The sequence below is a fragment of the Oncorhynchus keta genome, chromosome 8 (assembly GCF_023373465.1).
Source record: "Oncorhynchus keta strain PuntledgeMale-10-30-2019 chromosome 8, Oket_V2, whole genome shotgun sequence".
Classification (NCBI taxonomy): domain Eukaryota; kingdom Metazoa; phylum Chordata; class Actinopteri; order Salmoniformes; family Salmonidae; genus Oncorhynchus; species Oncorhynchus keta.
In genome coordinates, this window is record NC_068428.1 from 7373219 (window position 1) to 7400676 (window position 27458).

Sequence of the window (27458 nt, forward strand, 5' to 3'; positions counted from 1 at the left end):
GTGGGAAGCCTTTGTCATAGGGTAACTGTTTCATACCCCTGGGCTGTAGGCTGCAAACCTTGGGTCAACTATTAGGTTCTGTAACTGTGTATTTTATCACAACAATTCTGTTCTACAATGGTTCTTTTCCTTAGCTCAGGGTAAGTAGTAGCAGGCCTAAAAGAGTTTTATGCGATGCAAACATTTGAGTTGTTTGTCCTCCTTTTAATCAATCAAAATTTGTCAAATGCCTTCCAGGTTGTTTTGCCTCTTGATGGCAGCTGTGGGCATACAAGCACAACCTATAAGTATGCATTTTGCACCCTGCAAATTCAAGCACTAGGCGTTTGACAATATATATTTTGGGATTTTTAACTAAGCTTTCCAATTCCAGATGACCTCCACGCTGAATGCCTTGGTAGTGTTATTCGTTTGAGTGTCGCTCCTCTTTTTGAAGAGGTTGATGCTGTCTTCAGTGAGTTTGCCTCATATGATTCTCTTTCTCTCCTTTCATAATTCATGGCTTGATATTGCTTGTCAACTATTGTGTTCACACCATCTCCATCCCTTCCAGATGACACACAAATCATAAACCTGACACCTGGCCTTGCTACTCAGTGTGGATTCAGCTTTAAATTTGACCCCATGGGGAATGCCATGTTTTTTGCTTCCCTACAAAACTGCTTTTCCCAAAACATGGTAAGCGCTGTAGTGTTTGCTTGAACTTCAAATGGACAGTTTGCCTTTCAGTGTCACTGCGTTTGCAACCCATAATGTAGCAATGTCATGCTGAGACATGCTGAGACCAGGTTCTTTGACAGATGAGCCCTGTATACACCAAGATACAAGTTAATATTTGCATCACTAGATGGAAAAATGAAATCATTGAAAACAAACATGTTCTTCAGTAAAAAGGTCCTCAATAAGCCTGAGTTGCTGTAGTGGTGGTAATTCATACAATTTTAGAGCATGGAGGTTATTAGAAGTACGGTGCCAGAAACATTGAAGCAGTTTTACTGAACTCTGGCTATCAAAAGGATCTCCATTGTTAGCCACCCCCGGGTCTGGTATCTCTTACCTCCTAAGTTAACGATGGCGTAAGGTACGGCAGAAGTTTATGGAGGGCTTTCAGAGGGCCAGCCAACTTTCTGATACAGTCTGCAGTGATGTGAACTACCGAGCTCTTCTCCTGTAGTGTGGCTTCAATACAGTGGCAGCTGCATTCATATAGCCAATTTTGCCACAGTCTATAACTTGCATGAATGTCACCTGAATTTGTTTTTTGCTATATAATGAAAGGCTTTTTTCCCTTCCACCTTCATTTTAGGATGATAAGATGTTCAGCTTGGTCATGCAGTTCAGGCTGCCAGGAAACCATATGACTGAAGACCCTGTGTATAGAGTGGGCAAAACCTGTAGCTACACCCCCTGGACCTCCCGAGAGATTCTGTGCGACCGCAACTACATGGAGGCAAGTGAGCAGAGCATGCCCCAATGGACATGTTTACAGTCGAGCTTGTCGTACTGCCTGTATAAATGATCTGTCTAGAGCTACAACTGTCCAGTGTTTCATTTCTTCTGCGACGCAATGTAGAGGTCTTGACTCTCGCTCTCAATTCCACTCGCCTCTTCAAAATGCACATAGGACAACTTTAGAGGTGAGGAATCTCTGCCTATTTTCAATGCATTTAAGGAGGTGAGTGGACAGATTGAGAACTGGCCCTTGATTTCCTATTGTATGGGAGGGAGAATATGCATAGGGAATAATGGCCTTTCTTCTCTAGGTGTCTGTCAGAAGGACTCTTCCAGACATCCAAACAGCCCACTGGGGGCCCGAAAGCAAGGAGCGCCAACTTCCGGAGAGGCGCTGAGGTAGCCATTTTTCAGTTTCTTAAATTTCATTACAAAATGACAGGATGGTGCTAAAAAATGTGCGTTTGACAATTTGTTGAATTCATGTTTCCATTTCCTGAGACAGGCTGTTGCTTCAGGATACAACATCACAGCAGTCGTCTTTAGTCCTAGCAAGAAGGTCATGAATGTGGATGAGGTCCAAAGAAAGGGCTATGCAATAGCCAACACTCCCACACGGCTGGTGTTAAGAAGCCCTCATAATGCAGAGGAGACATACCTCCAGAATGTAAGCTGACTTTCTCCACTTCCTCCATGAACTGAGTCGTGTTCAGTAGAGCAAACATTTGGAAATGGTGGCCCTACCTGAACTCTGCAACATATTGTTAATACGGTGTGCCCTACTGAACACTGCTCTGGTGTGGTTGCCCCCTGAACAGGTAGCTGGGGTTCCGATGCGGGTGCTCTCAACCTCAACCTTCTTTGAGCAGAAGCGGCTGGTTACTCGAGTAGATGCCACGGCTGTTTGTCCAACACCAGGTTGAGTGTGAAATAATTTAAGATCCTAAAACCCAGTTCTTAATTGGCTCCAGACAAGTCTTTAATTTGTGTTCAGTTGCAAAATGTTCTGTTATGATATGCCGTTGGCTTCTTGTTTCACTGCAGAGGCAGTGGCCTTTACTCCAGAAGTGATCACCTGGTACATGCCCAAGCACATAGACCCACTCTTCTCCTCTGATGCCTTCACCATGTTGGAGGTGTACATGGGAATTGACGCTAAGAGGCTGAACACTGAGGAAATGGCTGCCAGAAACTACTCTGTTTTAGTCACAGAGGCTCATATTATTGTTGAAATTCCGGTGGGGGCGGTTGGCGGCTATTTCAAGGTCAGCTTTGGATGAGTAAAATGTTCCTGTTTAATTTCTAAATCAAATCTTATTTGTAGAGCCCTTACTGCAGCAGTTGTCAGTGCTTTGCAGTAACCCTTTGCCCTCTCATGGGTAAACTCCTAGAAACGTTGTCTTGTGTAAAATGTTTATTGAGCAATTGTCTGGGTGGGTGTGTATACAGCCTGACACATTGGCTTGCAAAATTGTGTGAATGTTGCATCAAATTACATTTAAACATACTCTACCGCTTGTCTTTGCTGTTTGTCCTTTAGCCGCTTGAAATTTGAGACCAAATATCCACACTAAAGTATTGTTTACCTGACTTTAGGGACTGCCAACTGAATGCAAGCAACACTCGGGTGCTGTTTACATATTGTGCAAGTGTTTACTTTGCGTGTCAGTTGCTTTGAAAATACACACTGCCGGAAATGCAAGTTGACAACCATATACCTACCAGCTCTCTAAAGTCTGGTAAACAATACTTTCCTCTGGATATTTTACTAGTGGCTGAAGGAAAAACCACACAGACAAGCGGTAGAATAATTGTATTTAACATTCTGCAGAAGGAACATTGACCTGTTTTTGCACTCCAATTGTGTATTACAGCCTGACTGCATCACTCGTCTCCCTTACAGAGCCATATTCAGGATGACCAGTACTTTGTCACTTACACCATTGAGCCCATGCTTGAGTTGCTGTGGATCGAGGAGGTTGCACACGAGGACACCAGCTACAAAGTCCTCTTCCCTATCACAACACCTCCGATGGCCAGGCCTCCACAAGTTCGCAACTGTGAGTCTGGTTTAGTTAAATAGTGCCTATGGTAATTTGGGATGCCTGGGTTGTTCATTCGGCACAAAACAGAAAATGTACTGAAACGGGGAGGCAATACCCGTACTTATCCAATAACAAATGTCAATTTTCAACTGTACTGCATTTCAAAATGTTTTCCTTTGTTTGCCAATGAACAGACACGCCCTTAGACACAGTTCCTGAGCAGGCAGTGTTTGTGCTTGAGTTGGGGACTTTCAACCTTGATGTGGAGCTGCTGAACATCACCTTTCCCACCATGGTGCTAACTGTTGCAGAGTGCAACGCCAGAGGCTTCAATGTTCAGGAGAAGAGATCCCCGGACAACACCTTGAAGACCTTCAGGATGGAGGTGCCCTTCTCAGACCCGGTGGTCTTTAAGGTGTGTTTCTGTTAAATGCAAAGCCACACGCAGTGGTTTGTACATGCCCTAATAAGTGGGCCACCAACAAAATATAAATGTACTTTGTATCCCTCATTTACTCAAATGTTTCCATTATTTTGGCAGTTGTATGCGTTCACTTGCCAATCAATAGTGCTTGATTTAGAGGAATGAGGGCAACACTACTTTAAGTATATATAGTTTGTTTTAATAGTCCCCATATGTACTTAGTTGTCACTTGTTGTTGAATAAGGTTCTGTTACAACAATAATGCTATCAATTGACCAATACTTTTAACTTTACTACAGAGAAGGGCAGAACAAGGTGTCACAACCTTCACTCTTCAGCTGATCTACGGCCTGGTTATCTTTCCAGAGTACGCTCCTTTCTCTCACTCTGCCGTTGTGGACGCTGTACTGCTGGACATCGGTAGGTCTCTGGACTACGCCAAACTACTGTTGAATGGTTTCCTCTCGTTAATGATTGCCCTGACAGGAAATTGGCAGTGAAAGCCCAACTAGCCATACTGTAGGTTTTTCCTATGCGGTCTCTCTACAAAGAAAATGTTAAGCTTTAGAGTATTTTTCACCCAGTTGTCCTGTTCCTGATTTGCCAGGATCGTGTTTATTCGGTGTCACCGTAGCAAAACATTTTGCAACTGAAAACAAGGGTTTCTTCTTGGACAAGTTCAAGTAGTACCGTCCTGTTTTTTGTGCTTAATGAACACAACCGTTTGTCCTTGTAGTGCCACCCTCGGTCACTGGCAACTGTGATCAGGAGAAGTTCCACATCACTGTGGACTACAGGAACCAAGAGCCCTTTTTCGTGGTCTTGGTTGGCAAGCGGCTGCTTAACCATGAGTTTGCTCAACAGTATTTAACAGAGGGCGACGGAGACTTCACCATCACTTTGCCCTTCTCTTCGCCGGACGCAGTGTTTGAGGTACGACGCTCTCCCAAAACATGTTAACCTAAATTGCTGCAGCTAGCCTCGCTTTCCTTACCCTGTATACAATATTGGACTAATGAACTCTCCCATCGGTTCCCAGTCTGTTCACTCGTCCTCTGTCAGGAGCAGACTGGATGTTACTCTGTTGAATCCTTACAACAACATGACCATCAAATACTTTTCCCTGGCTTGCAGCTTCCTCAAAACGCTGACTGGTTGGTTCTCAAACAATTACTTCTGATAAATAGTCATTTGACATGGTTACCAAACCTGGGTTCCATGCAAATACTGTCTAATAGTAGTGCCAGATGGGAATGGTTTGCACTTTTGGTGCTATTCCATTGATTCTACTGTGCTCAATTAAGTGTCACAAATGCATAACTCAGGTCTGATGGCTACCTGTCTTTTGCTCCCCCACCTCCAAGAGTGCTTCTCTAACGGAACAATGACTGCGCTGGCGGTGAAGGTGGATTCTGTTCCCGGTCTGAACCCCGGTCAGCTGACCCTGAGCGACCCCACCTGTGGTCCCACCTACAGCAACGATCGCTATGCCTACTTCCACTTCACCGTCAACTCCTGTGGCACCACCAGGAAGGTAAAATGACTATTACCCTGAGGTGATGGGTACTGTGTCATTATGGGCTGTTTGCTTCTGCAGGCTGTAATAAGCAATTCCCCTCTACTACATAGTTTATCAACAATGTCATGCTGTATGAGAATGAAATCTCCTTGCCAGATGACCTGGAGGTGAAGCTGAATGCCACGATGTCTTCAGAGGAGGAATACCTGTAAGTGCGTTACGCATCACAATTGTAGCTGTTAGCTTTTATAGGGTGGTATTTTCTTCTTCACCAATAGATCAATACTTTGTAGACAGGGAAAATGTGCCTCTACTTTGTCCACTCCACTGGTTGAAGTTTCCCCTATTGAAGTTGCCTACATCCCTCTTTTTAGGTTAAAGGTTTCCTGCTACTATGTGGTGAACATCACTCGCACATTGGCCTACTTGACCAGGCCGCGTGACGACGAGCCTTTTGCCGAGACTGGGACGGGTCGACTAATGGTCAGAATGAGACTCTCTCAGGGTAAGCGTGCACAAATTCTGAATTTTAACTTCTTGCGTCGAGCCAACCCGGATCCGCGATCATGACTACAGCCTCACGGCCATTACCATAACGCAACGTTAACTATTCATGAAAACCGCAAATGAAATCAAAATGCTAGCTCATGCTTAGCCTTTTGTTAACAACACTCATCTCAGATTTTCAAAAATATGCTTCCTGACCATAGCAAAATTAGCATTTAGCATTAGCATTTAGCGTTAGCATCACCAGGCAACATTTTCACAAAAACCAGCAAAAATATTCAATAAATCATTTACCTTTGAAGCACTTCTGATGTTTTCAATGAGGAGACTCTCAGTTAGATAGCAAATGTTCAGTTTTCCTGAAAGATTATTTGTGCAGGAGAAATCGGTCCGTTTTCTGCGTCATGTTTGGCTACCAAAAAAACAAATTCAGTTATAAAAACGCCAAACTTTTTCCAAAATAACTCCAGAATATCGACTGAAACATGGCAAACGTTGTTTAGAATCAATCCTAAAGGTGTTTTTTTCTACATATCTCTTAAATGATGTATCGTTCCTGGAAGTGTGCTTCTCCCTCTGTATCGCATGGTAAAATGAGTGTCACTGAGAATTGCGCACCAATTTAGACAAAGGACACCTGGCACATGTAGTGTCTTATGGCCAATCTTCCAATGATATGCCTACAAATACGTCACAATGCTGCAGACATCTTGGACGAACGGCAGAGAGCATAAGCTCGTTCACGGAACATTCACAGCCATATAAGGAAACGATAGTAAAACACAGTAAAACAACAAAATTCAGCTCATTTCCTGTGAAGTTTCATCTTGGTTTCGCCTGTAGCATCAGTTCTGGGGCACTCACAGATAATATCTTTGCAGTTTTGAAAACATCAGTTTTCTTTCCAAAGCTGCCAATTATATGCATAGTCAAGCATCTTTTTGTGACCAAATATTGCACTTAAACCGGGCACTTTTTTTTATCCAATAATGACATAGCGCCCCCATAGATTGAAGAGGTTAACTTGACCCCTAGCCTCTAAAAGAATCTTGGAAGGTCTCTTTACAAAACCATTCCCAAAAATGTAAGCCTTATGATGCATTCATCTTGCATGCTGAGATCTATAGATGTGGCTATGGAGTAACGGTGAGTAGCTGATTTGGGAATTTGTCAGAAGTCTCTGTTGGTGTTGGCAATAAATGGGTTGTGTTCATCGGGGCACAACAGGATATGATAAACGAGCTATTAATGGACAAGTTCAGATGGTGCCCACTGAACACGACCCCCGGTTGTCTTGTTCTGTGTTCCAGACGCCTCGTATAACACGTTCCTCCAGGAGGAGGACTATCCAGTGGTGAGGTACCTGAGACAGCCTCTGCACTTTGAGGTGGAGCTGACCAGGTCCTCTGACCCCAGGGTAGCGCTGGTGCTTGACCACTGCTGGGCCACCCTCAACGAGGCCCGTGACTCCCGACCCCGGTGGAATCTCATCATTAATGGGTAACTTGTTGTTTTTGGGCCTAAACAAGTGTCATTCCACAGGTGTGGTTCCTGAGTAATTGGCAACCTATCATGCTTGGCAGGCCATTTACTTTGGTTACCGTGGCTATGAGAAATACATGTCTTCACAACTTTATTACACCTTTGCTTGTAAAATATGTAAATGATATAAATGTTAACGTTATCTAGTCTAAATAACAGGTTGTGCTGACAAACTCAAAACTAACAGCGAGACTTGTATTACAATGTGCTCACCAGTGATGCGGTACAAGGGAGCCATGTAAATCTAGTTTAGAAAATATGGCAGCCATGTTTGTCAAGCAAGAACTCCCTAATCCCAGAATGCCGTTCACTGTGCCCGTTGCCTGAGATCTTAATTTAGTTTGGCCACTTAAGTATGTGACAAATCTTTGTACTTGTTACGGTGCACACATTACAAGTAGTTTACAGTTAACTAATCAAAAAGCCAATGGACCAACAGTTTGTCTGTGACCGAGGAACTTAAAACTAGCTACCCTGGATAGGGGGTGTTCCCTCTGCTGTTTCCTGGAAGTCCACAATCATCTCCCTTAGTTTGTGTTGATTGAGTGTGAGGTTATTTTCCTGACCGTAGGACAAAAGCTAAACAGTTGCAAGATATAGCTCATTCCATTTTGGGGGGTTAAGTCCTTGGACGGTATTGTGGGGATGATGGTGCAGGAAATATTACTAAGATGGGGAATTTATCAACAGTTCTTCTAAAAGGGGGGGTCTGATCTGGCAACCCTGACGTACCATAGTTTACACTCTGATGCCGTGTTCAAATCAACTAACGACTTCAGTGCATTCAAGACAATGAGTGTACTCCAGTTGAGATTACTGATTTATGGTGGAGTCTGACATCACGTAAGCGTCTAACCCGACTGCATTGTATGGCATTAGCTCATATTCAGTACCACCTTCAAAAGTGTTTTACACGCGTGTCCATTACAATCTAGGCAAAAATCAGAACTTGTATGAATAAAACGTTAAGTACATTATACTTACGGTACGCTACAGTAGAAACGACAACTCGTTATGCAGAAAAGGATGCACTTTGATAGGAATGCACACATGTCCACAGTTATTTGTAAGGCAATAAATGTGCAAGTCCTGTATACTTGATCTGGGGAAGTGCTTGGGCTTTCTCGTGACGTAAAGTTTGTCCGGCTCATTAAATTCTCAAATAGAAATGGTCTGCAACAGTGAAATGGGCTACTTTAGTGAATGAGGCAAACTTAAAGTTAAGTTGATACTGCATATAGAAAATTAGCAGTGTAGTGAAGCAACTTTATTGGTCAAAACATTCATTCGGGTGCTAACAAATCACCTCATGTCAATGTAATTGAATATACATGTTTGACATTTGTCATTTAACATGCTATAAAAGCCATTGCAGTAGACCAAAAGTAATGTTGGTGAGAAATGCTAAATGAAATGGCCAAAAGATTAGAAATTAAAACCAACAAACCATTGTCGTGACCTTGAATTATCTGAGGACTGTTTAATTGTTAGCAGACTCTAAATGAATCATGTTAAGATTTGGGTGCAGAGGAAGCGGTTTTAAAAAGTTAGTCTCCCGACTTAAACTCGACGGTAGAAATCTATTCCATTGATAAAGTCAACTTATTATCCATGATATCGTATCCTCCTTGCAGCTGCAAAAACCCCAACCTTAAGATTCAGTACTATACAAATTGAATTACTAGCTAGCTAAACACACAGGTCCCTATCGGACTGACACAATATGATGGCTTGTTACAAGATGTCCCCCCCCCCCATTCCATAAGGGACACTTATCGTTGATACATTTTTGAACACACGGACCGGCCCCAGCTTGGAGGAAAAGCATTGATGTATATATGTGGGATGGCGCCGTGGAAAGGTAGGTGGTTGGGTCTTCTCTCTGTATATGAAATATGTTTTTAAAGATGTAGTGATTTTGGTGGGAAAAGCCTGTTAACAAAGACATGCCTTTAGTTCATACTGGAGGGGAGAAAGAACCCACTTCTGCTGTTAATTAATCTGCTCCTCACAGGACGGTCATACCACCACAATACTTTGTACACAAGGGGTTGGTGTTTGCAGTGTTTTCTTGTTCCTAACTTAGTCCCTCTCTCTACACTGGCAGCTGTGAGAACCCGAGGATCCATACCGTGTGGTCTTCCACCCGGTGGTAGCTGATGCAAGGATCCACTTCCCCCTCACGTCAAACGCTTTGAGGTCTATATGTTTTCCTTCGCCGAGGATGCGGTTGAGCCGAGTGGCCAGGTAACAAAGTTCACCCAACAATCTTTATTTGTTAATTGTGTGAGTGGCAATCATCCCTTTTTTTATAAAAAAAATCTGACACCTAGGTCTTTGTCCATTGTGATGTGGTCATCTGTGACGCCAGTAGTCCCTCTAGCGGCCCCTGTAGTGGACAATGTGTGAATCAGGACAACCCGAGAAGAGGTATGTCTTGTTTTATGCTTTTCAAACCCTGGCAGACCATAACTGAACTAATAGGTTCTCTCTCTCTCAACAGGTCAACGACATGTCAAAGACCTCTCTGAGGAGCGTCATTTATATGTTTCTTCTGGATACATTCTTTGGGTGTAATGTCTTGTTCTTACATGTCAAATAAAGTGTTCTATATAAAACAATCCTAACCGTTGGAGCTACCTTAATTGTATCTGATTTGCGTTTAACACCAAGGCGCATGTAGTAGGCTTGTCATCTGACGTGTATCAATCAACCCTTTTGTAAGCATGGAACTCTGAACCATCCACCAATTTCCTGTGTAAGAGAAACAATGGGTGTCAAAACAAGCTTTCCAATGTCCAGTAGGATGAACTGACTCAATGTTATAGCAGATGGTGTTTTGCCAAAGTGAGGCCAACAGGGCTGTGGTTGGATGCAGTGTTGGTAATTTTCAACTGAAATTACAACTTTCCTTGATACCTATCTAGCTTGGTTTCCATCCAAATATGGACATTTCTTCTGTAATTATATACATGTCAATCTCATGGCTCAAATGGGAAGAGCTTGACTTCATCACTACTTGTTTTTGTAAGAAGTGTTGACAAGCTGAATGTACTGTTCTGTTAAACTACTAGCACACAGCTCGGACACCCATGCATTCTTCAATCTCCAAGACCGAACTACGGAAGGTACAAACGTTTGTGCAGCTATATTTTTTTGTCAAAGTTAAATTACGAAAATTGCTATTTAGCAAGTTACCTGACTAGCTAGTGAATTTAATTTGTCTTTTCGGTACTCCTGAGAACCAACAAACCAGGCTGTTGTCTTGTGAAATGGATGTAAAGAATCTACATGGCTAAAGCATTGACTGCACAATTGTAAGCTTGCCTTGTAATGCAGCTGAAGTAACATGCTTATTGTGTCAGATTAACTATGTAGCTGATCTGGGTATGGACTCTAAAACGTAAAGTTCTGAACTAATATTCATACCAATCTATGAACCTCATTAATGAAGCCTAGAGTAGAATATACCTTTATACTCAAGTATTTTAGTTACCACACATTCCCATTTTGTAGCCTGTACATTGAATGTATTACAATTATACACAACAGTGTTTACTGCTCCTGGGATATCAATGATTACACACAGGAAAAACAAATCCTATGCATATCTGAGGACACAGGATAGTATTTCAACCAGTGGACAATGTGGAACGCTTTATTGAAAAGTGCATTTTGATTGAACTTATATTTCAATCTTGGGCGGGCAGGTGGTGAGAGCGTTGGACTAGTAACCAGAAGGTTGCAAGATTGAATCTCTGAGCAGAAAAGGTAAACATCTGTCCTTCTGCCCCTGAACAAGGCAGTTCCTAGGCAGTCATTCTTACCTGACATTCCTAGTTAAAAGGAAGGCATCTGTACTTAAATGCACACATGGTGTGCATTAGATGAGGTGGGGGGGGGGGGATATGATTCATGAATGAGTTCTACCCTAGTGTCTCAGTTCATCACAATTGCGCTGTCGGGACTAGATTCCTCTCACATCAAAATATACCTGCAGACGAGAGCATGATTAAGCCATTTTATTCTAACACGGTCAGTCATCTTGGATCATTAACTCTGGGATTTCAATGTAAAGCATCTCTTTAATAATACTTCCTGTTGACTCAACCAAGTGACATCAGGCCGTGCCCTTTGTCAGCCAGTTCAGATGCGGGAGGGGTTCAACAAAACCGCTGACACACAAGTGACTACAGAGTACCTTAAGCTGAAAAACAGACCCATGAGGACAAAAATCGAAGAATGCCAATAGGTGTTTGCGTCACATTGTAACGGTTTTGACTTGAGGTTATTATTTATAGGGGCGCCAGGTAGGTTGTGCCTACCAGAGAAAACATTGGTTTCTCCTTTTAGTTTGGGTGGGAATGAGTCCCATCTGGTCCGTCAAGTCTACACCAATACAAAGGACGTATGTAAAAGTCAGGAGGGAAATAAACTTTTCATAAACCCTTAAAACATTGAAAAGAACTTCAAAAACAACTATATTCTGTTGCGTGGGTTGTATTAGCAACAACAATGATTACACACACACATATATATAATAATATCACAATGAGTTCTGGTTCCTCCAGAAATGTCCTGTACCTCGGGCCTAAAAAGAGTCCTGCCCGGTAAAGGAGTTCAGTGAACTCAAGTGACTTTTGTCACGCGATGTTTGTCCGTTCATTCCGTGTAGCGTAAACCCAGTATTAAACATACAATCAATATAACAATTACTTTACCACAGAACCTTAAAGCGGATCAACTCTTAATTAAGTCCTCAACTACCACTAACTACACAAATCACAGTATACATCACATCCAAACAAATGAAATACCGTATACAAAAAGGTGGTGGTCAGTCAGACAATCCAATCCGCCAATAGATCTCCCGCGGAGAAAGGCCACGAAGAACGGAGAGGTGTAGTCCAGGGACGCGAAGAGTGGATCCGATCCTGGGTAAACTCTCTTAGGCTACAAAACAAACGGAATAGAGAAGCTTCGGAACTGAGGGTTGAACACATCCTCATGCACGTCTCCATCACAACCCCACTTTCGTGCAGCTGATGCTGGCTATTTAATTGGGAATTAAAGGGAAAGCGCCCTATTGGAAGGAGCTGCACTGAGACGGTTCAGAAAAATTCAGGGCCGTCACAACATACTGTACCTGAAACATTTATATATAGAGGGCTGTGTTTCTCACCACTTTGTTATTGCAAGGCTAACCCAGGTCTTGGCAGCAACAGTCCAGTGGAAATGTGTGCAGCTGACGTCTTAAGGTTTTTGTTAACTCATGCACACCAGACCGATTCCACGGAGGAAAAAGAACACAGAACAGTTTAATTACCTCTGGTTATGGACACTTTGTGCCAGCAATAAAGCTTCCACGGCCTGGTCCTCGCACAGTGAACATCTGGCAATATCTACATGTTCGACCCCCTTGGTCAGCTCGCTCTCAAAGTAAGAGAACTAACTGAGATATGACCCTTCAATCTAAAGCAGCACATGTCATTTTTTAGGATACGTCAATACAGCCCAGTGCTGCTTACCTGAGATGCCATCTTTGTTGGTGTCTGCTTTGACTTCCTTTTCTGTTGGAAAAAGTTGCTTTCAGAACAATTTTTGATTTTGACAAAAGACTCAAATATACTTAGACTTGAGTATTTCAACAACTCTTCTCTTCCAACTTGTTTGGCAATCATATATACCTGCGGGGACAGGATGGCCAGCCACACAGGAGAGTGATATTTTACTAAACAGGAGAAAGAGGCCTGTACTGACAGATGCATGCTGGATATTTCCCAGTGCATGCTGGATATTTCCCAGTGAAGCGCATGAATGTCAAAATCAACATACGCTTCTTCTGATGGGGAATTGTCAAGGAGTTGGACAGCTGGGCAAGTGAAATAACCATTTGTTTATCAACATTCTATCACTCAGTTAATTATCAGCCAGTTAGGGGAGTGATGAACTCTACAGCAGTCTCACTACTCAATCTCTGGTTGAAAACTGTGTTCTGCCCTTCCCAAAATATATAATTTGTAGATAACAGGACCGAGCCTGGCCTGCTGAGAAGTGACGGACTTCATCCTAGCTGGAGGGTGCGCTCATCTTACCTATGAACATAGACAGGGCTCTTACTCCTCTAGCTCTACAATGAGAGGGTGCAGGCCAGGCAGCTTTGTGGAGTCTGCCACTAGCACAGAGTGTAGCCATCGTCGAATCAAGTTGTCCAACATGTCTCCGGACCTACTCAATGCCACAGTCATACTCTGGACCTAGTTTTGTCCCATTTAATAAATATTGTGGAGCTTAATGTTTTTCCTCATTATCCTGGGCTATCGGACCACCATTTTATTCCATTTGCAATCGCAACAAATTATCTGCTCAGACCCAGACCAATGATCATCAAAAGCCGTGCTATAAAGTATTGAAAGGCCCTCACTGCTGCTCGATCATCCTATTTTCCAACTTAATTGAAGAGAATAAGAACAATCCTACATTTATTTTTGATACTGTCGCAAGCTAAATGAAAAGCAGCATTCACCAAGAGAGGATGGCTTTCACTTCAGTAGGGATAAATTCATGAACTTGTTTGACGCAGTGATTATGATCATTAGAAAGCAAATTAGGGCAAACTGTTTCAAGGACAGCTTTTTTCCATCTACGTTGCATTGCAAAAATGCCAAATTTTCTATTCATGATTTTGTTACTTCTTGATTAGACTACTACAATGCTCTACTTTCCAGCTACCTGGATAAAGCACTAAATAAACTTCAGTTAGTGCTTAACAATCTTGACTAGAACCAAAAAATATGATCATATTACTCCAGTGCTAGGGCTGATTTCAATGGTTTACTGCAACAAAGCATTACATGGGCTTGCTCCTACCTATCTTTGCGATTTGGTCCTGCCGTACATACCTACATGTACACTACGGTCACAAGATGCAGGCCTCCTTATTGTCCCTAGAATTTCTAAGCAAACAGCTGGAGGCAGGGCTTTCTCCTATAGAGGAACATTTTTATGGAATGGTCTGCCTATCCATGTGAGAGACGCAGACTCTGTCTTTATTGAAGACTCATCTCTTCAGTGGGTCCTATGATTGAGTCTAGTCTGGCCCAGGTGTGTGAAGGTGAATGGAAAGGCACTGGAGCGACGAACCACCCTTGCTGTCTGCCTGGCCGGTTCCCCTCTCTCCACTGGGATTATCTGCCTCTACCCCTATTATGGGTGCTGAGTCACTGGTGTTGTGTCTTTTACTATCATTAAACTTAAGACTTCGTTTTTATCAAATATTCTCTGTAATTAGTTACTTGATTAAACTGAACAATCATGTAACTGTAATTAACTAGGTTGGGGCACCAAGGAAAGTATTCAGATTACAAAGTTATAATTTCCCAATATAACCTTTCAGATATTTTCATATCTGATCAATAGTCTTCTGATTAATTATTTATTTATTTTACCTCACGTTCGTCTCATTCCAAACGTCGTAAATTGTTGGTTATCTGCATGAACCCAGTCTTCACTATGAGTCATCCATACATCAATTGTCTTAAATTGATTTATTACTAACTAAGTAATTCACAGAGATGCATAAACAAACAGTAAATATGGTTACATGAAATGATAGAATGTGCCCTAGTGGGCTGACCCGGCATGGCGGCTTGTTTGACAAAAGGGAAGTGTTTTTTTTTTACCATGAAGTCACTACACATGAACGCTCACTCATTCGGGAACAATTGCAATCAATATATTTACGCTTAGTGTGTTGTCTTGATCGCTGGTGAAAAGTCCTTCTTTTGTAGAATTGTCCGTCTCTCTCCCTCCCACTCTGTCTCGGTTAGAGGGGATAGTTCAAAGTGACATTCGTTATAGAATGGATGTTTTGTCGGTTGTCATTCTTCGCGTTCAATGATACCGAATTCCTAGTTGCAGACTAGTAATTAGTATCAAAGACTTGTTCTTATTCTGTCGGTATCGATAGTCTAAGAGTTTAACCACATGGTATGGTTAAAAGATTCTACAACCTTTATAGCCATCTCATTATTGAGGTAAGCTTGGTCTGGTGATAATTTCTCAAAGTTGGGTTTTATTCTGAATGGCAGAAGAGGGCTGTCTGACCCTAACTGGGCTCAGGGGTGGTCCTCCGAGTTCAAATCAAAAGGGAATTGTATTTTTCTACATTAACCAGTCCACAATCATATTACACAATTATACAAACAGTATCATACTCACTAATTCATATTATACAACAATTTAGATGTAAACCTCATATCTGAGGCTATTATATAAACAGCGTTATGGTAATGTGGGCACACCGTGCCAAACGGACCAGTTTGTAGCTGGATTCTTCACCGATCTTTTACACTTTCTCTGGAACATGAAATTTGTTCGTACTTCAAGTTTTGTGAGGTGGAAGGATTTCATTTGTCTCCATGAAAAACGACTCTATAACTGTGTGTCCATGAGGTCTTCTCAGGAATTTACATCCTCTGACCACAGCAGTCTGGTTGTAGAAGCAGAGAGCGGGGGATGGTGCTCTCTGTACTCAAAGAGGGCAACGTCATGACACTGGCTTCCTGGTGCTCTTCAATGCCATCCCGAGGAAGGGTGCATCACTTGAGTGGGTTGATTCACTGACGTGATCTTCTTGTCCAGGTTGGCGCCCCACCTCGGGTTCGTGCGGTGGGGAGATGTTCATGGGCTATGTTCGGCCTTGTCTCAGGGTATTAAGTTGGTGGTTTGAAGATATCCCTCTAGCGGTGTGGGGGCTGTACTTTGGCAAAGTGAGCGGAGTTATATCCTGCCTGGTTGGCCCTGCCTGGGGGTGTCGTCGAACGGGCTACAGTGTCTCCCGATCCCTCCTGGCTCAGCCTCCTTTAATTTCAGGTTCAGAGTCCATGTGCGGCGGAACTGGTGTCGAGGTAGTTGACGTAATTATGTACATGGAGGTAGGGTTATTAAAGTATCTAAGCATAGATAACAGAACGTAGTAGCAGCTTGGGGGGGGGGGTGCAAAAAGTCAGGGTAGCCATTTAATTAGCTGTTCAGGAGTATTATGGCTTGGGGGTAGAAGCTGTTTAGAAGCCTCTTGGACCAAGACTTGGCGCTCCGGTGCCATGTGGTAGCAGAGAAAACCGTCTATGACTACGGTGGCTGGAGTCTTTGACAATTGTTTGGGGCCTTCCTCTGACACCGCCTGGTATAGAGGTCCTGGATGGCAGGAAGCTTGGCCCGGTTATGTACTGGGCCGTACGCAGTACACTCTTTAGTGCCTTGTCGGACACGGAGCAGTTGCTATAACAGGCAGTGATGCAACACGTCAGGATGCTGTAAAACCTTTTGAGGATTTGAGGACCCATGCCAAATCTTTTCAGTATCCTGAGGGGAAATAGGTCTTGTCGTGCCCTCTTCACAACTGTTGCGGTGTGCTTGGACCATGTTAGTTTGTCGGTGATGTGGATGCCAAGGAACTTGAAACTCTCAACCTGCTCCATTATAGCCCCGTCGATGAGAATGGGGGAGTGCTCAGTCCTCCTTTTCATGTAGTCCACAATCATCTCGTTTGTCTTGGTCACATTGAGGAAGAGGTTGTTGTCCTTGCTCCACACGGTCAGGTCTCTGACCTCCTCCCTATAGGCTGTCTCATCATTGTCAGTGATCAGGCCTACCACTGTTGTGTCATCAGAAAACTTAATGATGGTGTTGGAATTGTACCTGGCTATGCAGTCATGAGTGAACAGGAAGTACAGGAGGGGACTGAGCACACACTCCTAAGGGGCCCCTGTGTTGAGGATCATCGTGGCGGAAGTCTAGTATCCAGTTGCAGAGGGAGGTGTTTAGTCCCAGGGTCCTTAGCTTAGTGATGAGCCTTGAGGGCACTATGGTGTTGAACACTGAGCTGTAGTCGATGAACAGCATTTTTCACATTTTTCACTATGGTGTTCCTTTTGTCCAGGTGGAAAAGGCAGTGTGGAGTGCAATATAGATTGCATCATCTGTGGATCTGTTGGTGCGGTATGCAAATTGGAGGGGGTCTAGGGTTTCTGGGTTAATGGTGTTGATGTGAGCCTTGACCAGCCTTTCAAAGCACTTCATGACTACAGACATGAGTGCTATGGGTCGGTAGTCATTTAGGCAGGTTACTTTAGTGTTATTGGGCACAGGGACTATGATGGTCTGCCTGCTTGAAACATGTTTTGTGCATTACATTGAAAATGTCAGTGAAGACATTTGCCAGTTCGCATGCTCAGAGTTCACATCCTGGTAATCAGTCTGGCTTTGCGGCCTGGTGAATGTTGACATGTTTAAAGATGTTACTCACATTGTACAGCTGATGCTCTCATGCATGTTTCAGTGTTACTTGCCTCGAAGCGAGCATAGAAGTTTTTCAGCTCGTCTGGTAGGCTTGTGTCACTGGGCAGCTCTCGGCTGTGCTTCCCTTTGTAGTCTTTAATGGTTTGCAAGCCCTGCCACATCCAACGAGCATCGGAGCCGGTGTGGTACGATTCATTCTTAGTCTTTTATTGGCCCTTTGCTTGTTTGATGGTTTGTTGGTGGGCAAAGCAGGATTTCTTATAAGCTTCCGGGTTAGAGTCACGCTACTTGAAAGCGGCAGCTCTACCCTTTAGCTCAGTGTGAATGTTGCCTGTAATCTATGGCTTCTGGTTGGGGTATGTATGTTGTGGGTTATTTTCACCAATGGTTTGTTTTATTTATTTTTTACAATTTGTTTTTCCATGGTACATAATCACACATATTTCAATGTCTTACATTGTTAATAGATATCGCTTTCCTACCCCCTCCTCCATGTTTGGTGAATTCACCAACCAGACTACCATAGGCAAGTCTTTTGATACCAGGAAGGGTGGGAGAACAACCTGAAGGTAAATTATCTTTGCAAACAACATCAGTATCCAGGCTGAGTACGGAAATTAGCCACAGCTGTTGACTGAGGTAAACGATGCAATTGTACATACAAATTATTGCATATACTGTAGTCTTTCAAATTTGTGATTGACTTAGTGTTGTTGTTTGTCAATTGCTATTTTTTCAGATCACTGAGACCTCACCTGATGTGGGTTTCAGGCACGGACTGAGATTGCCCACTGTTCATTTCTTTTGTAACACCGCACTAATCTATCAAATGTTCTCCTGTGTGTTTGCTTGTTTACGTCTCTCTCTCCTACCCTTTTCCCTATAACTCTGCTCTTGTTCTCCAGGAGTTAAGTGTTCCGCCCAAAACCCAGACGTGGATCCACCTGATGTCCTCCATTACAAACCACAGATTAACTAAAAACACTAGCACTACAAACACAGAACAAAGAGAGCAGCAGTGCCTGGAATTTGCAGTCTCTTCAAGTCCCCCTTCGGAGGCTGGCTGCCTGTTGAGAACAAGTGACAGGTATAATTCCACACACCATAATTCAGAATTTTAGTCTATGATTGCCATGTGATTGTACAACAAATCTGTGAAAATAAAATAATAACTGTAACAAAAACTATCAAAGTTAATCTATTAAAATATTAAATATTGGCAGGTTGGTTTTCACAGCTGTTCCATGAGGTTTTCATTATTGTAAGTTGTATGGTATTTATTTGTTCCACATTATTCATTGTTGTATCCTAGGATCTACAATAGACACAGTTGACATACATCTTAGCCAAATACATTTAATGGCTTAAGACAACAAAGTCAGGGTATTGGAGTGGCCATCACAAAGCCCTGACCTCAATCCTATAGAAAATTTGTGGGCAGAACTGAAAAAGTGTATATGAGCAAAGAGGCCTACAAACCTGACTCAGTTATATCAGCTCTGTCGGGAGGAATAGGCCAAAATTCACCCAACTTATTGTGGGAAGCTTGTGGAAGGCTACCTGAAACATTTAACCCAAGTTAAACAATTTAATGGCAACCAAATATGAATTGAGTGTATGTACACTTGAAAGAAATAAAAGCTGAAATATATAATTCTCTCTACTATTATTCTGACATTTCACATTCTTAAAATAAAATGTTGATCCTAACTGACCTAAGACAGGGAATTTTTACTAGGATTAAATGTCAGTCATTGTGAAAAACTGAGTTTAAATGTATTTGGCTAAGGTGTATGTAAACTTCTGACTTCAACTGTATGTAATATAGTAGAATGTTATGAACTGACACTGAATCGTAGCAGCTAACTACTAGCTATGTAAATGTTGGACGGAAGAACACCCAGTGCTGCTTACCTGAGATGCCATCATCACACAGCCCTTTGTAGGTGTCCGCTATGACTTCCTTTGTGTCGGAAAGAAAGGCTGTATTGGTTGTAGCCAAACTGACACTCAACAAATGGCCAAAATGGAGGGTGCTTGACAGCTTAAATTAAATTGGAAAACTATTTTTGTTCTCAAAATATTTGGGGGAATTAAATACATAACGTCTTGCGCTCCATTACAAAATATTTGATTGCAAAACATGTTTGTTACTTTGAAGCCTCGTTTTTGCTTTCAAAATAATTATTTTTGTCGAAAAATAAGTTGTTTTCAGAGTTTTGGGGGGACGATTGAAAATGAAAAAGGTTTTGCTCTCAACTAAAAGTCATCAATTTTTTGCAAGTTGGGGAGGGGGCTAATAGCTGAACAATAGACTTTAACCTTTACTAAAGGATAGTCAAATAGCTGAGCTAGGTGTGAAAAATCCCCATCCTCACACAGACCAGATTTGCCCTAAAGCCCAAGAGGGAGTTAGAGCACTGATTATGCTTTTGGGTCCCAATGTACTACTGTGTCTCTGACAATGAATGGGCAATATAAACCAAATGTTTAACTGATAATTGTGCATGACTTCAAATGAAACAAGCAGGGAGCAAGTTTCGAACCCTCAAAGTTCTTGCATTAAGTCCAGCGCGCTGCTGAAGCCGCAGTGTCGATAGAGCGCGTCCTTGCGGTAGCTTGCTCCTTAATGTAATAAAGTAATGACTTTTCAAATAAGTTGCCTTACACGTTATGTTGCCTGACAATTTGTTAGCTACGCTGTCCTTACGAACCACATAGCATATCATTACACAGCACTAAGTACCGGTATGTTAGTAGTTGTACATCAAACTTGCCAGTAGATTAACTATAGACTTGCTGATTCTCGTCATTCTTAGTTTAGCTACACGGTATAGTCGTTGTGCTTTCGCAAATTTGTGCTGGCCGGAACACTAGCGCGAGCCCAGCAAATTAATGGAATCGAAAATTCGCAGAGATCGTTGACTGGAGTGATGCTTAGGATTCCATTAAAAATCTATCCCGTTTTATATTACCACTACAATCTGTTCGAAGGACGAAACTGGAGGAAATAAACTAGTGTAGAAAATAAACATCCGCACCTCGATTGGTGTCAACTATGCTTATGTCTGCGTAATGAAAAATACAACATTTGGCTTAGCGAACGATGACAAATGAAAGGGTGCCCGTGTAACAGTTTTACTTCTGTCCTGAACCAGGGACCCTTTGCACACATAGACAACAGTTACCCATCGCTCCACAAAAGCAGCGGTCCTTGCAGAGTAAGGGAACAACTACTTCAAGGTCTCAGAGCGAGTGACGTCACCGATTGAAACGTTATCAGCGCGCAACCCCAAACTCGCTAGCCATTTCACACCGGTTCACCCAGCTATACACATAACCCCTCATTCAATTATGTCGTTAGTGGCAAACAGGGACATGTGAGGAACAGCTATAGCCCTCAAACTCACCTCTGGGTCTCAAAGCCAGGTCCACTGCATTTCTTCATTGTTCTCCTTTAATCGGGGACTGATCTAGACCTGGGACACCAGGTGGGTGCAATTCATTATCAGTTAGAACAGAAAACCAGCAGGCTCGTAGGGCAGAAGGGGCAGTGCAGCGTTTCCCAAACTTGGTGTACATTTAGGTTTTTGTCCTAACACTTCACAGCTGATTCAGATTAACAAAGCTGATTGATTATTTGAATCAGCTTTGTAGGTTTAGGGGAATAAAAAGAAAATGTGCAGCCCTTTGGGGTTCAGGTGACTGAGTGTGGGAAGCCTTTGTCATAGGGTAAACGTTTCATACCCCTGGGCTGTAGGCTGCAAACCTTGGGTGAACTATTAGGTTCTGTAGCTGTGTATTTTATCACAACAATTCTGTTCTACAATGGTTCTTTTCCTTAGCTCAGGGTAAGTAGTAGCAGGCCTAAAAGAGTTATGCGATGCAAACATTTGAGTTGTGTTTGTCCTCCTTTTAATCAATCAAAATTTGTCAAATGCCTTCCAGGTTGTTTTGCCTCTTGATGGCATCTGTGGGCATACAAGCACAACAGACCCCTATAAGTATGCATTTTGCACCCTGCAAATTCAAGCACTAGGCGTTTGACAATATATATTCTGGGATTTTTAACTAAGCTTTCCAATTCCAGATGACCTCCACGCTGAATGCCTTGGTAGTGTTATTCGTTTGAGTGTCGCTCCTCTTTTTGAAGAGGTTGATGCTGTCTTCAGTGAGTTTGCCTCATATGATTCTCCTTTCATAATTCATGGCTTGATATTGCTTGTCAACTATTGTGTTCACACCATCTCCATCCCTTCCAGATGACACACAAATCATTAACCTGACGCCTGGCCTTGCTACTCAGTGTGGATTCAGCTTTAAATTTGACCCCATGGGGAATGCCATGTTTTTGCTTCCCTACAAAACTGCTTTTCCCAAAACATGGTAAGCGCTGTAGTGTTTGCTTGAACTTCAAATGGACAGTTTGCCTTTCAGTGTCACTGCATTTGCAACCCATAATGTAGCAATGTCGTTTTATTTAACCTTTGACATGGAGTCATGCTGAGACCAGGTTCTTTGACAGATGAGCCCTGTATACACCAAGATACAAGTTAATATTTGCATCACTAGATGGAAAAATGAAATCATTGAAAACAAACATGTTCTTCAGTAAAAGGTCCTCAATAAGCCTGAGTTGCTGTAGTGGTGGTAATTCATACAATTTTAGAGCATGGAGGTTATTAGAAGTACGGTGCCAGAAACATTGAAGCAGTTTTACTGAACTCTGTGGCTATCAAAAGGATCTCCATTGTTAGCCACCCCTGGGTCTGGTATCTCTTACCTCTAAGTTAACGATGGCGTAAGGTACAGCAGAAGATTATGGAGGGCTTTCAGAGGGCCAGCCAACTTTCTGATACAGTCTGCAGTGATGTGAACTACCGAGCTCTTCTCCTGTAGTGTGGCTTCAATACAGTGGCAGCTGCATTCATATAGCCAATTTTGCCACAGTCTATAACTTGCATGAATGTCACCTGAATTTGTTTTTGCTATATAATGAAAGGCTTTTTTCCCTTCCACCTTCATTTTAGGATGATAAGATGTTCAGCTTGGTCATGCAGTTCAGGCTGCCAGGAAACCATATGACTGAAGACCCTGTGTATAGAGTGGGCAAAACCTGTAGCTACACCCCTGGACCTCCCGAGAGATTCTGTGCGACCGCAACTACATGGAGGCAAGTGAGCAGAGCATGCCCCAATGGACATGTTTACAGTCGAGCTTGTCGTACTGCCTGTATAAATGATCTGTCTAGAGCTACAACTGTCAGTGTTTCATTTCTTCTGCGACGCAATGTAGAGGTCTTGACTCTCGCTCTCAATTCCACTCGCCTCTTCAAAATGCACATAGGACAACTTTAGAGGTGAGGAATCTCTGCCTATTTTCAATGCATTTAAGGAGGTGAGTGGACAGATTGAGAACTGGCCCTTGATTTCCTATTGTATGGGAGGAGAATATGCATAGGGAATAATGGCCTTTCTTCTCTAGGTGTCTGTCAGAAGGACTCTTCCAGACATCCAAACCATCCCCGAACAGCCCACTGGGGGCCCGAAAGCAAGGAGCGCCAACTTCCGGAGAGGCGCTGAGGTAGCCATTTTTCAGTTTCTTAAATTTCATTACAAAATGACAGGATGGTGCTAAAAAATGTGCGTTTGACAATTTGTTGAATTCATGTTTCCATTTCCTGAGACAGGCTGTTGCTTCAGGATACAACATCACAGCAGTCGTCTTTAGTCCTAGCAAGAAGGTCATGAATGTGGATGAGGTCCAAAGAAAGGGCTATGCAATAGCCAACACTCCCACACGGCTGGTGTTAAGAAGCCCTCATAATGCAGAGGAGACATACCTCCAGAATGTAAGCTGACTTTCTCCACTTCCTCCATGAACTGAGTCGTGTTCAGTAGAGCAAACATTTGGAAATGGTGGCCCTACCTGAACTCTGCAACATATTGTTAATACGGTGTGCCCTACTGAACACTGCTCTGGTGTGGTTGCCCCCTGAACAGGTAGCTGGGGTTCCGATGCGGGTGCTCTCAACCTCAACCTTCTTTGAGCAGAAGCGGCTGGTTACTCGAGTAGATGCCACGGCTGTTTGTCCAACACCAGGTTGAGTGTGAAATAATTTAAGATCCTAAAACCCAGTTCTTAATTGGCTCCAGACAAGTCTTTAATTTGTGTTCAGTTGCAAAATGTTCTGTTATGATATGCCGTTGGCTTCTTGTTTCACTGCAGAGGCAGTGGCCTTTACTCCAGAAGTGATCACCTGGTACATGCCCAAGCACATAGACCCACTCTTCTCCTCTGATGCCTTCACCATGTTGGAGGTGTACATGGGAATTGACGCTAAGAGGCTGAACACTGAGGAAATGGCTGCCAGAAACTACTCTGTTTTAGTCACAGAGGCTCATATTATTGTTGAAATTCCGGTGGGGGCGGTTGGCGGCTATTTCAAGGTCAGCTTTGGATGAGTAAAATGTTCCTGTTTAATTTCTAAATCAAATCTTATTTGTAGAGCCCTTACTGCAGCAGTTGTCAGTGCTTTGCAGTAACCCTTTGCCCTCTCTCTCATGGGTAAACTCCTAGAAATGTTGTCTTGTGTAAAATGTTTATTGAGCAATTGTCTGGGTGGGTGTGTATACAGCCTGACACATTGGCTTGCAAAATTGTGTGAATGTTGCATCAAATTACATTTAAACATACTCTACCGCTTGTCTTTGCTGTTTGTCCTTTAGCCGCTTGAAATTTGAGACCAAATATCCACACTAAAGTATTGTTTACCTGACTTTAGGGACTGCCAACTGAATGCAAGCAACACTCGGGTGCTGTTTACATATTGTGCAAGTGTTTACTTTGCGTGTCAGTTGCTTTGAAAATACACACTGCCGGAAATGCAAGTTGACAACCATATACCTACCAGCTCTCAAGTCTGGTAAACAATACTTTCCTCTGGATATTTTACTAGTGGCTGAAGGAAAAACCACACAGACAAGCGGTAGAATAATTGTATTTAACATTCTGCAGAAGGAACATTGACCTGTTTTTGCACTCCAATTGTGTATTACAGCCTGACTGCATCACTCGTCTCCCTTACAGAGCCATATTCAGGATGACCAGTACTTTGTCACTTACACCATTGAGCCCATGCTTGAGTTGCTGTGGATCGAGGAGGTTGCACACGAGGACACCAGCTACAAAGTCCTCTTCCTATCACAACACCTCCGATGGCCAGGCCTCCACAAGTTCGCAACTGTGAGTCTGGTTTAGTTAAATAGTGCCTATGGTAATTTGGGATGCCTGGGTTGTTCATTCGGCACAAAAACAGAAAATGTACTGAAACGGGGAGGCAATACCCGTACTTATCCAATAACAAATGTCAATTTTCAACTGTACTGCATTTCAAAATGTTTTCCTTTGTTTGCCAATGAACAGACACGCCCTTAGACACAGTTCCTGAGCAGGCAGTGTTTGTGCTTGAGTTGGGGACTTTCAACCTTGATGTGGAGCTGCTGAACATCACCTTTCCCACCATGGTGCTAACTGTTGCAGAGTGCAACGCCAGAGGCTTCAATGTTCAGGAGCAGAGATCCCCGGACAACACCTTGAAGACCTTCAGGATGGAGGTGCCCTTCTCAGACCCGGTGGTCTTCAAGGAGGTGTGTTTCTGTTAAATGCAAAGCCACACGCAGTGGTTTGTACATGCCCTAATAAGTGGGCCACCAACAAAATATAAATGTACTTTGTATCCCTCATTTACTCAAATGTTTCCATTATTTTGGCAGTTGTATGCGTTCACTTGCCAATCAATAGTGCTTGATTTAGAGGAATGAGGGCAACACTACTTTAAGTATATATAGTTTGTTTTAATAGTCCCCATATGTACTTAGTTGTCACTTGATGTTGAATAAGGTTCTGTTACAACAATAATGCTATCAATTGACCAATACTTTTGACTTCACTACAGAGAAGGGCAGAACAAGGTGTCACAACCTTCACTCTTCAGCTGATCTACGGCCTGGTTATCTTTCCAGAGTACGCTCCTTTCTCTCACTCTGCCGTTGTGGACGCTGTACTGCTGGACATCGGTAGGTCTCTGGACTACGCCAAACTACTGTTGAATGGTTTCCTCTCGTTAATGATTGCCCTGACAGGAAATTGGCAGTGAAAGCCCAACTAGCCATACTGTAGGTTTTTCCTATGCGGTCTCTCTACAAAGAAAATGTTAAGCTTTAGAGTATTTTTTCACCCAGTTGTCCTGTTCCTGATTTGCCAGGATCGTGTTTATTCGGTGTCACCGTAGCAAAACATTTTGCAACTGAAAACAAGGGTTTCTTCTTGGACAAGTTCAAGTAGTACCGTCCTGTTTTTTGTGCTTAATGAACACAACCGTTTGTCCTTGTAGTGCCACCCTCGGTCACTGGCAACTGTGATCAGGAGAAGTTCCACATCACTGTGGACTACAGGAACCAAGAGCCCTTTTTCGTGGTCTTGGTTGGCAAGCGGCTGCTTAACCATGAGTTTGCTCAACAGTATTTAACAGAGGGCGACGGAGACTTCACCATCACTTTGCCCTTCTCTTCGCCGGACGCAGTGTTTGAGGTACGACGCTCTCCCAAAACATGTTAACCTAAATTGCTGCAGCTAGCCTCGCTTTCCTTACCCTGTATACAATATTGACTAATGAACTCTCCCATCGGTTCCCAGTCTGTTCACTCGTCCTCTGTCAGGAGCAGACTGGATGTTACTCTGTTGAATCCTTACAACAACATGACCATCAAATACTTTTCCCTGGCTTGCAGCTTCCTCAAAAACGCTGACTGGTTGGTTCTCAAACAATTACTTCTGATAAATAGTCATTTGACATGGTTACCAAACCTGGGTTCATGCAAATACTGTCTAATAGTAGTGCCAGATGGGAATGGTTTGCACTTTTGGTGCTATTCCATTGATTCTACTGTGCTCAATTAAGTGTCACAAATGCATAACTCAGGTCTGATGGCTACCTGTCTTTTGCTCCCCCACCTCCAAGAGTGCTTCTCTAACGGAACAATGACTGCGCTGGCGGTGAAGGTGGATTCTGTTCCCGGTCTGAACCCCGGTCAGCTGACCCTGAGCGACCCCACCTGTGGTCCCACCTACAGCAACGATCGCTATGCCTACTTCCACTTCACCGTCAACTCCTGTGGCACCACCAGGAAGGTAAAATGACTATTACCCTGAGGTGATGGGTACTGTGTCATTATGGGCTGTTTGCTTCTGCAGGCTGTAATAAACAATTCCCTCTACTACATAGTTTATCAACAATGTCATGCTGTATGAGAACGAAATCTCCTTGCCAGATGACCTGGAGGTGAAGCTGAATGCCACGATGTCTTCAGAGGAGGAATACCTGTAAGTGCGTTACGCATCACAATTGTAGCTGTTAGCTTTTATAGGGTGGTATTTTCTTCTTCACCAATAGATCAATACTTTGTAGACAGGAAAATGTGCCTCTACTTTGTCCACTCCACTGGTTGAAGTTTCCCTATTGAAGTTGCCTACATCCCTCTTTTTAGGTTAAGGTTTCCTGCTACTATGTGGTGAACATCACTCGCACATTGGCCTACTTGACCAGGCCGCGTGACGACGAGCCTTTTGCCGAGACTGGGACGGTCGACTAATGGTCAGAATGAGA

General features: G+C 43.0%; 1 protein-coding gene, 1 long non-coding RNA gene and 1 pseudogene across 4 annotated transcripts; 2 read left to right on the forward strand and 1 right to left on the reverse strand.

Moving 5' to 3' along the window:
- LOC127931334 (uncharacterized) lies at positions 1 to 25377 on the forward strand. Of its 3 annotated transcripts, none has more exons than XM_052523425.1 (11): positions 1 to 140; positions 21740 to 21795; positions 21882 to 21962; positions 22054 to 22177; positions 22822 to 22964; positions 23276 to 23374; positions 23481 to 23642; positions 23794 to 23893; positions 24020 to 24240; positions 24881 to 25036; positions 25217 to 25377. In XM_052523425.1, the coding sequence occupies exons 5-11, from the start codon at positions 22959 to 22961 to the stop codon at positions 25226 to 25228; spliced, it is 756 nt and encodes a 251-aa protein (XP_052379385.1). In that variant the 5' UTR covers positions 1 to 140; positions 21740 to 21795; positions 21882 to 21962; positions 22054 to 22177; positions 22822 to 22958; the 3' UTR covers positions 25229 to 25377. The 3 variants fall into 3 exon arrangements, with proteins under 3 accessions (XP_052379385.1, XP_052379386.1, XP_052379384.1); XM_052523424.1 differs by lacking the exon at positions 1 to 140 and adding an exon at positions 21480 to 21642; XM_052523426.1 differs by lacking the exons at positions 1 to 140; positions 21740 to 21795; positions 21882 to 21962; positions 22054 to 22177 and adding an exon at positions 554 to 678.
- Positions 1397 to 10110, forward strand: LOC127931333 (zona pellucida sperm-binding protein 4-like; annotated as a pseudogene).
- Positions 18603 to 21336, reverse strand: LOC118387178 (uncharacterized). The gene is made up of 3 exons (XR_008140752.1): positions 21202 to 21336; positions 19706 to 19754; positions 18603 to 18858 (listed from the first exon to the last, which is right to left on the reverse strand). It is a non-coding gene; the product is annotated as an uncharacterized LOC118387178 (long non-coding RNA).
- Positions 25378 to 27458: the final 2081 nt, after the last annotated feature.